Source organism: Chiroxiphia lanceolata, chromosome 7 (genome assembly GCF_009829145.1).
Source record: "Chiroxiphia lanceolata isolate bChiLan1 chromosome 7, bChiLan1.pri, whole genome shotgun sequence".
NCBI lineage: Eukaryota > Metazoa > Chordata > Aves > Passeriformes > Pipridae > Chiroxiphia > Chiroxiphia lanceolata.
In genome coordinates, this window is record NC_045643.1 from 16,347,800 (window position 1) to 16,363,476 (window position 15,677).

At 41.5% G+C, this 15,677-nt stretch overlaps 1 protein-coding gene across 1 annotated transcript in view; it reads left to right on the forward strand.

Annotated features, from left to right (window-relative positions):
* Positions 1-1,158: 1,158 nt before the first annotated feature.
* Positions 1,159-15,677, forward strand: part of PDE11A (phosphodiesterase 11A) — a 126,369-nt gene continuing 111,850 nt past the window's right edge. The window contains 1 exon segment of the mRNA XM_032693770.1: positions 1,159-2,024. Coding sequence (XP_032549661.1) covers positions 1,197-2,024 — 828 coding nt within the window. The 5' untranslated portion in view covers positions 1,159-1,196.

The window sequence follows — 15,677 nt, forward strand, 5'->3', positions numbered from 1 at the left end:
AGGCATTGATTAAGCAATGAAACGTGCTCCACGTGCGCATAAAAATAACCCCGGTCCGTCTGCCGGCGATGGATGCGGTCGGATTCCGTCTGGCAGCCGGTGATGCCGGAGCGGACACTCAGGAGCGCCTCGGCGGGCCCGCTCCCGCCGGGCTGCCCTGCGGGAAAGCAGCTTTCGGCAGAAAGCCCTGGGCGGCTCCTGGCAGGCAGAGCCCGCTGTGCTGCCCGCACGCCGCGCCAGGAGGGAAGCGCCGCGGGTGCAGTGCGCACCGGGCAGAGCTGGGTCTCCGCACGGGTGAGGCTGTAGGCAAATCAACTCAGAGATTCAAGAAACGGAATTCATTCGGGATTCTTGAATGGGCTCCGTTTTTCCGCCTGTCTCCTGAAGTACTGAATCAGCTCAGATAATGCTATAAATTAGAGCTCTTTAATGTGACCGCTCGCATTACCTCCCGCCGCCTTTCCCGCGGCCCACAGCCCGGTTCGTCTCTCTTCCCCAAACACGCATCACAGACAAAAGGCCCCTCCCTCTCCCCCCGATGTTGTTGAATGAAGCTCCCTAGCGCAGCTCCCCACTGCCGGGGGTCCTCCTGCTGGGGGACCCTGCGCGCCCCGCCCGCTCTGCTGAGGCTGCTCTGGCCAGGCGGGCGACGGTACCCCCTCGTACCCGCAGCGGGGCTTGCCAGCCCTCCCTCCCCCCCGCCTGCCCCCCCGCCTGCCCCCCCGCTCGGCTCACGCGTCCTCCCCTCCCTCCTTCTCAGTGGTCTGCCGCCTGGCTTACGCAGCAGCCGCCGCCAGCACTGACAGCACTTGGCAGAAGGGGTTTGCCCGAGCGCTCCCGGAGCATCTCCAGAGGCGCGGCGGCAGCGCCTGCCCGACTCACCAGGGGAGCGGCCCGAAACCGAGGACCGGGGCCAGAGCCGGAGAAGGACTGAAATCCGAGAAGCAGAAAAATATATAGAAAAATACGAATAATACTACTACTAATAAAAAGTGGTGGGCAGGAAAAGGAGGTCGCGGGGGGAAAGTAGGTGGCGAGAAGAAGGCGCGGCTCTGAGCAAGGGCCCGGGCAAGGGGCAGGAGCGGCCCTTCGCCGGGGCTGCCAGCAGTCCCCCCGGGCCCCGGGGCGGCCGTCGGGGCGGCGGCAGCACGTGGCGACGGCAGGGCATGGCCTGAGCCACCCCCGCCGCTGGCACCATGGCCACCGCCGGCGATGCCGGCCTCGACGTGGCAGCCGTGGAAAGTTTCCTAGAGAGGCACCCGGAGCTGGTGGAGAAGTGGCTGAAGAGGAAGAACTCGCTCCCTGGAGCGCCTGCCCAACCCGCCGCCCCCGCTGCCGGCCCGTCGGAGGAGCGACGGAGCAGCGACGGCCCCGGCGGCGGCTGCGGTAGCGCGGGCGGTCCCGGCGGTCCCGGCCCCGGCGGTCCCGGCCCCGGCGGCGGGGGACTGCAGCGCCGAGCGTCCCAGAAGGAGCTGCGGAAGAGCTTCGCCCGCTCTAAGGCCATCCACGTCAACCTCACCTACGACGAGCATGTGCACGCCCGGGCGCAGGAGCCGCTGAGCAGCGTGCGGCGGCGGGCGCTGCTGCGGAAGGCCAGCTCCTTGCCCCCCACCACCGCCCACATCCTCAGTGCCCTGCTGGAGTCCCGCGTCAGCCTGCCTCAGTATCCCCCCACCGCCCTGGACTACAAGCGCTACCTCAAGGAGCACAACGAGCGCCAGTTCTTCCTGGAGCTGGTCAAGGACATCTCCAATGACCTGGACCTCACCAGCCTCAGCTACAAGATTCTCATCTTCGTCTGCCTCATGGTGGACGCGGACCGGGGCTCCCTTTTCCTTGTGGAAGGAGCCGCCGCCGGCAAGAAGACCCTGGTCTCCAAGTTCTTCGACGTGCACGCCGGCACCCCCCTGCTGCCCTGCGGCTCCACCGAGAACAGCAACGAGGTGCAGGTGCCCTGGGGTAAGGGCATCATCGGCTACGTGGCGGAGCACGGAGAGACGGTCAACATTCCCGACGCTTACCAGGTACGAGCCGGGCAAACTCCCCCCGCACCCCGGCAGTGGAGGTGTCTGCTGAGAAGCCCCGCCATCGCCCGGCCCCGCCGCCCCCCGGGGCGTCCCTCCCCCGCCCAGTCTCCCCCGGGGTGTCCGTCCCCGCCGCCCAGCCTCCCCTGGGGTGTCCCAGCCGGGGCGTCCCAGCCGGGGCGGCGGGGATTCCACGGAGCAGCCGCGGGGATGCTCGGGGCAACTGTTGACGGGGCGAGAGGGGGCTCCGGTAAAGGCGAGAGAGAAAGCCCCTCCCAGTTGGCCGATGAGGCTAAAGTAGCCCTGAAATCGGTACAGCAGTGCTTCTCAATTTCGCAGGAACGATAGGTGGCTTCATGTGTTTTGAAAACATGCTTTGGAGTCGGCTGAAGAAAAGTTTCAAAACATGCTCATGACAGTCCCAGTGATAGTGTTAAATCTGTCTCAATGTTCCCTGCCTGTCCACTGCTGAAAAAAAATCTCATTGCTTTCAAAAGGGCATGTATTTTCACCTTTGCATATGCCCACTCAGCCCACGTGGCGTGTGTTTTCAAACCTATTCCTAGGAGTGGTATAACCAGTCCTGTTATTCTCCAACAAAGACTGTTCCCACTTTTTACTCTTTTAGAGGCTTCAGTGTAAATTGTGAAAATGTAGCTTTGGCTTGAAGGCAAACATTACCTTTGACTTCAGCAGGGACAGATGAGCCCTTGCCTGAGTGTGTTATTGCAGACAGAGCCTTCAGTTTCCTTGCTTGAAATGTACCTCTTTTTCCAGGGGTCTATTTCCAGTGTTTATTTGTGTGAGTCACTATCAGCAATTTGAGGTTCTTGAGAAAATTAAGAACCACAGAGTGACAGATCGTCTCAATTAGGATCATGGAAAGCATTAGAAAGGTGGGAGATGTATGTCTTTAAGAATTTTAGTAACAATCATTGCCCATTGTCTTATTTTGCTCTACAGTAATAACAAAAATAATAAACATTAAAAAACTGGTGATGCTTTGTAGCAAACTACAAGGAAGAAACTTGAAAAACAAGATTTTTTTTAAATACAGATATTTGAAGCTGAATATTTATTTATTTGTCAAGCAGTATTTGAAAAATACTGGACACCTCACAGATCCAGACTGACAGATGTTCCCAACCCACAGAGTTCAAAGGGAATGAAAAGAGCTTGGTAAAAATGTTCAGACTAAAATGAGTATTGGATTACTTTTGAAAGAAAAACATCAACTGGCTTTCTTCCGTTGTTTTTCCCTTTCTCCATTATACACTTTCTCTTGCAATCTGTTTTCATCTTCACTACTAAAAACTCTGCAGTTCCCAGAATATCTGCTGCTGCAGGTGAAGCAGTATGTTCTCAGTAGTGTCAACTCACTAAACAGATAAAGGATGTCTGAGTTTGGCTGGGAAAGAGCTTGATCCCTCTTTTTAACTCGGGATAACTCCAGCTATCTTTTTTTGGAGGTGAAAATTCCACTAGAAAGGCAGTGTGTTTTCTGGTCCTAGGGAACTGTATTATTTTTTATTCAACATTTGTTCACGTTGTGTTCATTTCCCTGTGAAAAAGTCCAGCTACTTTAAACAGTTTATTGTCTGTTTCATTCGCAGAGGAAAGTGAAAAACAATCCATCCAATTGTCATTCCCAGTGCTATTTATGTTATACTTTTGTCTGGCTCTTATTAAAGTCAATTTAAATATTATAAATAATAAAATTCATTGTGTATTTAAGCCATAAGTACTTTAGTTGCAGTAGATGAGCAAGTTCTAATTCAAGTCCATCTTGTAATTACATCAATTGCAACTTCCCTGCTTTCAGTGGAGCTACTTCTGATTGACTTTAGTGCAAATGAAACTTAAGATCTTGCAACATTTATGAAAGTTTTGCTTGATAATAACATGGGGGATCTGCTTTCTGTTACATTTCTGAGTTAGTAACAGTTTATCTTCTCTTACATGGCAAGTGTATGTATCCATTGTGCATCATTAAAAGAAGACCTTTCCAATTAAATAGTAAAAAGAGCTCTATGGAAGCCCAGGTACGTGTGTGTGAAGAAGAGACAGCTGTTCCGTTTCAGGTCATTGTAGTGCTCACAATAGAACACTTAAAAAATTAATAAATATGATGATAGGATTTTTGCCAGTATTGCCACCGATGATGAAAGTGTTAATCAACTGTCAGGTAAAAAACAGCACCACCAGGAAACTCTGTCAGGTGGAGTTGGAGAAAAAGTGGTGACAGCACAGCACCATTTTTTGTCCATTGAAGAGGGTTTCTACATTAATGCTACTCATTTGGTAAGAAAAGGCCTTACATTAGGTCAGAGGAACACTTTTAGATTAAAGTTCTTTTGCTTGCTTTTTAAATTAACGACCTTGTTTAAAAAGAGGTAAATATACTTCTATGTCATCAATTAGCTAGTTTACAGTATTGGGTAATTTATTTTATTATCATCCAACCATCTCCGTTTTCTCAGAGCCTGATCAAACACCAGTTGGAATTCTACCACTGAGTGGAAAGTCCGTTGCCTGCTTGTATTGTCAGCTACTACTGGCATTAATGGTACTTCAGTGCAATCAGCATTAAGTCCTGTCATGTCTTGCAGTTTGTTTCATGCAGGAAGTCAGTCCCTTATCCCCATACACACAATGACTGCTTTAGGAAGTATTTGTAAATGCCTGGCTGTGTAATTTTCGGAGACAGTGTAGTTTTTCAGCTGCACATTTATTTTTCTAAAAAGAAAAAATACTAAAAAATTAAATCAGTAATAGACTGGGGTTTTCCCACAATCCAGGTGATTGTTAGTGTTGTTGAGTCTGACTTTCTAAATCTGCTCATGTAAACAATCTTTCTTAATTCAATAAACATACACATATGTAAGGGTTAGAATTAATATTATGTATTGAGGACTGTATAATAATCACTTCTTTTAATACTAAACAATGACTATATAATATCTCACAGTAATTTAATTTGTAAAGTTTAGCTGTAACTGAACAAACTTCTTGGAAGCTCACAGCAAAAAAGAATTTGACAAGTAGTTTATGGAAAGGTTTAGATTAATGTTATATGACTGATTCAAAAGTTGCACAATTTCATTCATGTCATTAAAAGCTTTATTTATTACATTTCAAAGTCATGTGATGAAAGAGCGTTTATAATTAGTAACATATACGATCTGATCTGCAAGAGTTAGCACTACAGAGGATTTGAGAACAAGAAAGCAATTAGATACTTTCTTTGCATTTTGGAGCCAGTCTAGAACTCTTTCTCCTAAAATTAATCCAGTTGATTTATAAATTGAACTTTTAGTCATTTTAAGTTCTGTTATAGGGCCTTTGGTCTTGCCATATGTTAATTTTGGGAAGCATTTCTGACTCCTTATTCTTATGTGAATAATGCACTATGTCTTGAGCACTCATTTGGAAGAATTTGGTTATACTGGCAAGGAAATTTGTGGCCTAAATGTCCATTGAGGCTCCCCTTAGGAGAGAATAGATGTAGGTTCTGTAGTCATATGTGAATACTATTAAACATACTGTAATATACAGGCAGAGAGGCCATTATCTGTAGTTCTTAGGAATTGTTTAAATTTTTTTTTCCTATTTAAAGCTATGGATTTTTTCATGTCATCCCTCCTTCTCACAGGATATCTATGATGTTTGGCCAAAATTACTGATAATTTCAATTTTTTTCCATCTTTTAGAGCAGTATTTAAATAATAAACATTTAAAATCACAAGTAACGTTTGGTTATTGCTATACTTTTAGCTGTGCAAAAGTTGGGAAATAATTTAATAGCATCCCAAATTCTTCTAACTAGTGGAAAAAATATTACCCTCTAGAATAGTAAGCATATATCAGAAAGGGGTGAAAAATACGATCTGCCATTTTCTAATGTCAGCTGAATAAAGTTTCTGTACATCTTACGTTAAATTTGGAATTTAAAAAGTAGCTTTAAAAGACAGAAGACAAAAATGTCTTACCAGATGGATGTTTTAATAAAATGTGTAGCAAAGAGAGGAAAAATCTTAAATGGAGTCGTGCTAAGAGATGGGTTTTGTAAGTTGGAGAAAGTGCTATAAAATACGATCAGAATTATCTTTCAGTACAGCTCAAGTCTTCAAAAAGAAAATGTAACCACATTACTGGAACTAAAATGAAGCAAAATAAGAGACAAATTGAGCTCTCTTTGTGCTGGACTCTCCTGTTACCTCTTTCAAGCTTATGCCAAACGTGTTACGCACACACATCCCTTTACAGTAAGTTTTAAACATCCTTGAATACCTAGGTACAGGAATGGATGTTGTCTTTTTCATGCCCTCCTGGTGAGCTCTGAGCATTCACTGGCTCCTGCTGTGCCAGGACAGCATCACAAAGCTACAGCTCAGGGATGCAAACCTTTCAGCCTGGGAGTACCCGTGTGGGACTGGCTGTTAGTGTAAAGGTCAGGAAGAGGCATGAGCCACATTTTGTTAGGCAGGGTAGCTGTTTGTCATCATCAATATTAAGTGTGTCTCTTTCAATTTGAAAGAGCAGTTAAAGCATTAAAACCCTGGGCCCTGGGAAGTTCAGCTCTGCGAATGAGAAGCATTTGAGCACTGTTTTATTCAGCAGCACTGGGCAGCTGGCACCGACAACAGCCCTATTCATTTCAGTGCTGACTCTTAACAAGGACAGAGGTTGCTCTTTAGAGAGCAAAGAGAATGAGACCTGGCAAGCAAAATAAACAGCGGTTTAAAAAATTCCTTGTAATAAAGAAAAAACTGTTAAAACAAATTTTTTGCTCTGCATTAAACATGACTAGGAAGTACCATGGGGAATGCAGGAGATAATTGCAACAGTAAAGAACTAAGCTGCCCTGATGTGCTTTGCACGAAAGGGCACTCCAGCCCATCATGCAAAATTTGGGAAAGCTTGAAATTCTAAGTGCAAGTCAGTAAATTGGTGAAGGGCTGTTTAATTATTCCTGAATCTGTATAATTATTCCTGAATCTGTAACCCAGTGGCCATGAACACATCCTTTGTGTCACAGTGCAGGACAGCAGCTGTGGAGGTCTCCTCATCTTCTGTCACTTCCCTCACACCATAAGTCTTTGTCTTAGGGAGCAGTTTCTGACTGATGTGTAAAACATCCTAAGACCTTTTCAGGTCACACCACCATCACTGTCCCCTTAGAGATCCTGACAGGGGCAGGAGCTCCAGGGACACATAGACTGGCATGTGTCCAAAGCCACCCAAAGGCTCAGTTGTTTCATGTCTCCATGCTGCAGCTCAGGTGGATCACCAGGACAGGCAGGGCTGCACAATGCAGTGTACACTGCTGGTGACAGCCCTCTGGTATCATGAGGAATCACACCTGACCCTCCATGCTTGTGTGGGGCAGGCAAGCTCACCCACCATGCAGGCAGTGGCCTGTCCTCCTGGGTTGCTCAGCCATTACTCCATAGATCCTCACCTCCTGCTTGCTGCCCGGGTGTGCCCACCATGGATGTGATGCCTCCTCTGTTTGGGATGAGCAGCAGGTGAGCTCAGGGTGCTGAGGTGGGGCTTGTTTGCTTCGAGTCTCTGCACCGAGAGCAGCAGGGTGGCAAGGGCTGGGGTAGAATGAGCCTGACCAGACTCACGTGTAATGAGTTTTCTCTACTTCCCACGGGGGCTGTTGGGTAATTCTCAGCCATCTTGTGGGGCTTGCACACTTAAAATCAGTGCTGAAGGAGAGTAGGATGTTTTGTTTTGGTATTGGTGCAATAGGATGCTAAAGGTGGGCATGGGCTCCCATGCAAACAGAAGCATTACTAGGTTAGTAATTTTGTGGGAGTTAAAAACAAAAAAAATCTGTCTCCCTTTCTTAGTTGCCCTACTCTATAGAACAACTACTCAGTACTCGGTGTCTGTGACCTCTCCAAAGGGGCAGTGATAAGGCCTGGCTCCCCAGCTCTCCCTGCACTGCTGGTCTTGCAGAGTTTGTGCAGGAAAAGCCTTTTGAAGAGCTGCAGTGGTTTTCCTTTTGGTAAGCTGACAGACATTAACTAGTGTATTGCTCAGCCAGTCTGTCTGAAGAGTACAGACATTTTAAGGGTTTTTTTCCCTCAGACACTAAAGAACTTCCTTGTGGAATAGATGTGAAACTGGTCAAACTCTGCCTAGAGCTTCCTCATGAGAAAGTAATACTGTATATTTCATTATAGTGTGTCAGTGACTGTGAGAAGGGACTGCAGAATTTGGTTGTTCTGATTTTAGCTGAAATCCTGTTGCAAGCACAAGACTAAGTAAAGTTGTAGTTTCGTTTGGTAAATGATTTTGTTGTTCTGCTTGATTGGTTTTCGATTTTTCAAAACAAATGGATATTTCATTTTGGTTATTTACAGTCATGTGTGCTGTTGTATAGCTTTTCCATAGGATAACTAAGGTAATAAACAGGCCTATATGCATCATTACATGAGTTAATTTGTTTTACGTTTCTAAAATAACCCTATTGACAAACTATGAAAAATAAATGACTTGAGCTACTGGGTCAGCAGAGTTGTGTGTTAACAGGGTAACAGCAACAGTGTGCAGTCTGAGCTTCATGTCTCTACAGTGAGCACTTAAAAATGAGTGTTGTTTTGTTGATAACACTACTGCTTTGTTACAATAAAATATTTTTAATTTATTATTCAAGAATCCTATTATACTGGTTCTGTAGTACTTGAAACCATCTGTTGCCCACCTGAGTAATCTCCTGCAGGTGCTGGGGTTAAACCCATACATAGATTTCTGTTGTGAAACACCCAGGAGTCTTTGCTCAAAGGAGTATCAGCTTTTTAAAGCCACCCTCCATGTGTCTATGTTTCATATGAGGAATCATAAATATTTAGGAGCTCAGCATTAAGCCTTGTCTCAAAGCAAGTTTGAAACAAGATAAGAGCATGGACATGGTTGCAGTTGGTTCTCAGTGGGGCTTCAGTCAGGTCCAGTATATGATGGGAGAGCTGTGATGGAGCAAACAGGTGTTGATCTCAAAATACTTAAAATTAGAGAAAAAAAAATTTTTCTTTGTAAATAGCTTCTTTAATAGTGATACATGCAAAATAGAAGTGCACAGAATCTGCTGTACATAAGACCACAGCTTGGCTTATTGTTGTACTATTGGTGATCTAACAGGAGTTTGTTTTGAAGGAAGAAAAAAAACCCTTATGTGATGGATCTGGGTAGTGTCCTACAGGAATATTTTCTGATCCCTGCTGTTGATCATCTCAGACTATGAAGCATGAACTGGTTTTATGCTTATTAGCTAGGCAGTTATGTCTGCAAACTTACTAGTGCTTGTATACCAATATACTGTTTCTTCGTGTCAATTTTGTGCCAGTTTTAAGTTGACAAGATGCATTGTTATTTATATCCATTGTCTAACTAATAAGTGAAACAGTGGTCAGAAAAAGGATCATATGAGACACTCCCACCAATCAAACTCAACAAAGCCCCAAGCTACTGACATGTGGGGAAGAAAAAGGAAACACTAAAACTTTAGTATTGCATTGTTGTGAATGAACACCTTTTTTTGTTGTTGTTGGTTTTGTTTTGGTTTGGTTTTTTTCTTTTGTTTTTTGGTTTGGTTTTTTTTCAAAGTAAGCTATCTTAGAAGTTCAAACTACATATTCTTAGTTTTAAATCTGGAAATTGAAAATTTTTTGAGCATCAGTGTTCCCTACTTTAAGAATTGTTTTGGGAAGGACAGAGAGTTCTGAGCTGTTTTGTGTGTTCTTATCTATTTTATTTATTTTATCTTGTAAGAAATATTGTTGTCACTATATAAATAGTCACAATATAACTGGACTGTGCTTATTTACTTGTGAAAATTAGGTTTGAGATGATGCTGCCTGGTACTAGTTTGTTCTCCTGCTGCCTCTGGGGCTTTAGGGATTTTGGGGGAGATAACAGGAATAGCTGCAGCAATCCCTATATGGAAGTCTCCATAGAGATTTATTACTTGTGTTTTGTGTGTGAATTTCTTCTCTACAAGGTTTCTCCATTACTGTAGAGGTTTGCTGCTTGGTTTCTGTTTCCTGTTTATGCACAGTGTAGTTTGTACCATATGTGATTTTTAGAAAAATGCATCTAGAACAGACTGCAGGCCCTAATTTTTTTTTATTTGTATTTAACTTTTTTAATGTTATGCTTTGAATCTAGATAACTTGCTGTCTTTTGGATTGCTCTTTCTGTTTTCTATAAAAGTTTGTCATAGGAAGCATGATTAAGAAATTGAATTGGTATGAACTCTTCCAACTTCAGTTTCTTTATTTCTGTAAGTATAAAGGTTCTTGCAGGATGGCTTCCTATAAATCCAATCATTCAAGTACATTAAATCAACTTGTCTATCCCATGCAGTTTGGTAGTACAGTAATACTCAGGTTAACAATGTTGTCAAACATACTACTGATATTACTTATTTTTTATGCAACTTTGCAACTCAATCAGTAATTTAAATACAGTATATTCATGGAAATTTTGATGCAAGCTTATTGTGCATTCGTTTTAATAAAGACCTTTCTAAAGAAAAAAACTACAAAAAAATGGTGCAGTGAATGGTAAAATATAGTAGGCCAGACCTGTTAATTGAACACCTTTGGTAGTGTTCTCTTCGGTGTGATTAAAAAGTAGTGTTTTCAAATCATTAAATAAAATCAGAAATTACTTTTTCTTGTAGCTGTTAGCTTTGGCTGAGGCACTTAGTGGGTTTCACTGGATTCAATGCTTTCTCCTTGGACATTGGAGAAGGAAAACAGTGTCTTTGTCATGAAGACTTAATTCCTGGGAATATATTCAGGCAGGTTTCATCCTCCATTAGATTATTTGATTTTTAGCTAACTTGGGTTAGGATTATATTTTTTCTTCTTTGTTCTAAATCATGCTAATAACGCTTACATAAAATGTACCTAGTTTTCTTAAGGCTGTAAAAAGACTTACTTTCTTTCCAAGTTCAAAGAGCTGTCCTATGTTAGGGGAAACAAACAAACAAACAAAAAAAAAACAAAACAGAAAACCCCAATGAAACTCATACCTTTACTAAAAATGTATGAAGTACCTTCTTAAACTGAAAATCAACACTGAAATGCAGTTGGTGAAACTTCCTTCAGGAGCCAAAACTTTTTGATTTCTAACATAATCTACTACCTCAAATGTCTTGGGAAAAGAAGAAATGTAGACTTTAAGTAAGGTATAAAAAACCCAAAATACTTGTTTTGGTTCTTTCATGGGAGTTTCAGAGACCCTCCATAGTCTCCTGTGAAATAGTGCATATCTTTCAGAATTATTTGGTTGGAAATGTTAAAATTATTTTAGTAAATGACAGAAATAGTGACCTTTTTAAATGAGGTTTGTCTCTTCTTCCTGGTCACCATGGATTATTTTTTGTAGGCCTTTAAGTGTAGCTGTTCAGGTTTAATCGTGATCAATGAATGTTCTTTAGTGAATTCAGATACATGGTGAATTTGCTACTGACATCAAAGAAAACAGGGATGGGCCCTAATGGATTTTTTTCATTTACCACTTCTATCAATAATACAGCTGATTTGACTTTTAACTGCTTACCCAATAATTTGTGTAACTTTCATAGTCAAATTTATGGACTAATTTTATGAATACAGTAGTCAATCCAGAGGACTCAAGATACAAAAGATAGGCATCATTTGGTTAGATCCTGATTCAAATTGACTGAAATCCTGGGTACATCAAGCTAATGAGTATCATATGGAATCAGAGCTTGCAAGCACAGTCAATATTTTGAGTTTTCATCTCATACGTTGAATGTACAGCATCTAAAAAAGTGAATTTGAATATACCAGCTCAATGATGAGAATTCATGCTGCTCACAACTGCTGTTCCAAGGTCTAGCATTTCTGATCCCTCTGTTACTGATTACTTTCAGATCATACTTAATGTTATCCTCACAGTTACAGGAACTAGATTTTATTTTTTTTTAAGAAACTTGAGATTCTGATAATGTTATATAATTCCAGAACTTAATCTGGTCTTCTATAAAATAAAACCATGAAGATGTTTGTCTGTTCTCATTTATTGATAGTCTTTAAATATGCCTAAAACAAACTGGACTAGTGTCCCTGTACAGGCAGCTGAAATACCAGCACTTGGATTGATCAATCAAGACTTCTCTCTTCTGTGTCTTTACTTGACTGAGTATCACATTTTACAGGGTAATATTTCCCTAATAAGAATTTACAATCAATAAATATCCTTGAGACAAGGATAGGGTTTCTCCTATTGAATAACTTTTCCTTGTTGGCAGTTCTGAAATTCCAGTTAAAACTGTCTCAGTCTTCACATTTTTCATGTCTCTGCTATGTAGAATTCTTACTATATAGAACCAAAGCAGTAAAAACAGCTATGTTTGGGTTTAGTAATGTTTACCACCGCCTGTTTAAAACTTTAGTTCATGAATGTTCTTGCATGAAAATACTGTCATACAATTAAAATTACGGTGAAATCTCTCTCAAATGTATCTAGTCTGTCCCTCATTTCTTGATGTCCCTCATATGTCTTGATGTAAAAAAAATGAAAGCAAGTGCTTCATTGGTATCATAAACACTGATACTCCTTACTGCCCAGGAGCCTGGTCAAATGAGGACCCTGTTGTGCTGCAGGCTGTTCTAACATGTGGGATAACACAGTTTGTGTCTCAAAATGTTCACAGTCTGACATAACCCATCTCTCTGACTTACCAGCTTCGTTATCAGCTGCTAAACAGGCCTCCTTGCTCAGGGTTACTACCCTGTGAGGAGAGGTAGGCATGAATTTTTGTCCAAACTTTTTGACCATCACAGCTCAACTGATGATCTCCATTAGATCCTGCCATGGACATTTTGACAATAAGTGAATAAAAGAAGAGTATGGGGATAACAGGTTTGGAACATAATGCAGGTTATTGGGTCTTTCTGTGTGTATTGCATGGTTTAACAATATCAATGTTGCCAGAAACAGTATTTTATTTTATTTGCTTTTATCTCTCCTCATCACTTTCCCAAATGTCACCAAATTTAAATTCCTGCTTGCTTTTCTACAAAAGATTAGGGATAGTTTCACTTCACATCCTGATGATTCTCAATTTTTTCCAATTAACTGCATTAACTTTCTTATACTACTGTACCTTTAATTTCTGCTCTGAAGATGTAATACCCTTCTGCAAAAGTTAATCCAGTTCTCCAGCATAAGTGGATAATCTGATATCAGATGGTAGGGAAGACCAAAACCTGTTGGTGCATCTCTGGAATGGCACCCTTCTGTCTGCTTCATGGTGCTCTGTGATTGCCATCTCCTGGTATGGAGGTCCCAGGGGGAGATACAAACTTCCAGAATTTACTTGAAAGGAGAAGCAATAGAGCAGGAATGAGCTGTACATTAAAGAAAACACCAGCACTTTTCAGACTGCTAATCCCTCCTGTGTCTGCCGCTCTGTAGCGTCTGTTAAGGAACACAGGCTTGATAGCTCATCATTAAATCTGTTACTGACGCTGGCACCTGTACTGTATATATCTAATTTGGACAGGTTCACAAGCCCCTGTCCCATGTGCCACTGTGCACTGCAGATCAAACAGCACTTCTTAGGTTAATCTTGAGGCCTGTTGAAAAGGCAATGACTGCATATGCCACCCGTATCACTTAATGGAATGTATTCAGATAAGAAAATCACAACTCATGGTCTTTTTTCAGTTAAACTCCCTGTCCAAGGTTTACTTTTTTATAAGACGAATCAGATGTAAATCAACAACAGCATTACTGCTCAAGGCATTCTGTAGTTTCAGTGTTCTCTCCATGTACTCTGTTTTGCTTGCAACAAAATTAGTAGAGCAGGAATTGTTTCTTCAATAGCACAAGGCATATTTTCAATATTTCAGCAACAATAGCTAATTCCAAATAGTTGTTCAGACATTACCAACAAGTAGTTGAAGAAATAATATTTAATTTATTAATTAGTGAAGCCTAATTGCACTGCATTTCCCTTTCTTCTGTTGTAGAAGAACCATAACTTTCTAAACAGGATTCTCTACTCTGCAGAACAGTTCAGCTTCTGTTAAAGTTGATATAAGTGTTTAAAAGCCTGTGGAAAGATCACAAGATCACACAGATCTGGGTCCTTGATGCTGTTATTAAAAAACTTTCTCAGTAGGGGTTCTGGTTCTCCTAAAGAAGTTGTTAGGTACAAATAGTTCAAGAGAATGTTATCAAAGACTGTATATTAGTAATCTGGTCTTTATGGAAGCAAAGACTGTTTAATACACTCCAGAGGCAGAAACAAGTCTAAGGAGGAACAACTCCTAATGAAGTTGTAGAATTGAAACAGAACAAAATAAAATAGCGTGATGAAAAAAGAACCAAGAACTTGATATCCTCTGGCAGAAGAGGGCCATAAACTGTTTATAAATACCATGGTTGGTATTGTTTCCTTGTGGTTGAAATGTATGAAAATGTGCAATAAGTAATAAAGTAGCTAAATGTATGTTAATTTTTATGATGGATGAGTGTAGAGCACTTCTAAATTACATCTTAAGGTGACTAGAACAGTCTATACCATCTGGAATTTACAATGGAAATAAAAATAGATATAAAATTGTCAGGAAAAAAACTTTGTCAGTTTTTAGCATCATTAAAAATTTAATGAATTCTCTTCCTCATCACAATCAACTCTTAGATTAAAGACTATGGATTGTTTTCATCACTTGAGACAAATATGGGTATTAATTCACAACCAATGTTTTCTAAACTTTTGAGAACTAAAGTTGCACTTAGTTTTGTACAACAGCTCAGTTCCCTCGGGGGGTCTGAACTGGCTGTAACTGTTGTCTGTAGCGTAAATGCTCACTTCACCCTGGAGGAACAGAGCTTATGCCAGTAAACAGCATTATTTCCCTTTCTGGATTGTAGAAGAGCTGTTGAAGAGTATTCTCTAGCAAGATGAACAAAAGTGCTGTTAGCAATCTCTCTTCTCAACTTTTTAGCCTTCTTTGAGTTACTTTATGATCTGCAGTTTGAGTTTTACAGTTCAAGAGAATGGTTTGCTGCACAGTGCTTTTTTTGAACAGAGACATTCCTGTACTTTGTTTTCCAGAAAGACCTGAGGTTTCTGTTGGTTTTGTTTGTTTGTTTGTTTTAAAAGTGTACTGCGTTGGAATACTAGTCCACATAACCAATCTTATTTCTGCAACAGATAGAAATAGGGCCAAAAATAGTCTCCGTTTACTTGACAGAAAAATTGTGAGCATCTACAAAATATGGATGTGAAGTGGCAGCATGGCCTAACATAAGTGTTTGTGTATGACCATACCAATCTTCACTGGGTGTTATTCACAAGTGTTCTATGAAGTGATGGCATTATTTCTTAAGCAGTGACCAAATGTAATTTGATCTCAAGATGTAATATTGTCACCCTGTGCATATTTTATGCAATATAAATTTGTTTTTGAAAATGGTAATTTATAGTATTTTACATTGCATTATTGCCTTAGGAAATTCTACAAGTATTATAGTATCTGTTCTCACCAAGACATAAGATGCTACCTTTAGTGCTTTATTGTGAAATGTGTTATGGCAGTTGTCCCTAAACCGTGTTTCAGATCTGAGGAAAGAAATGTCTAAATGAAATTTAAGTAACTT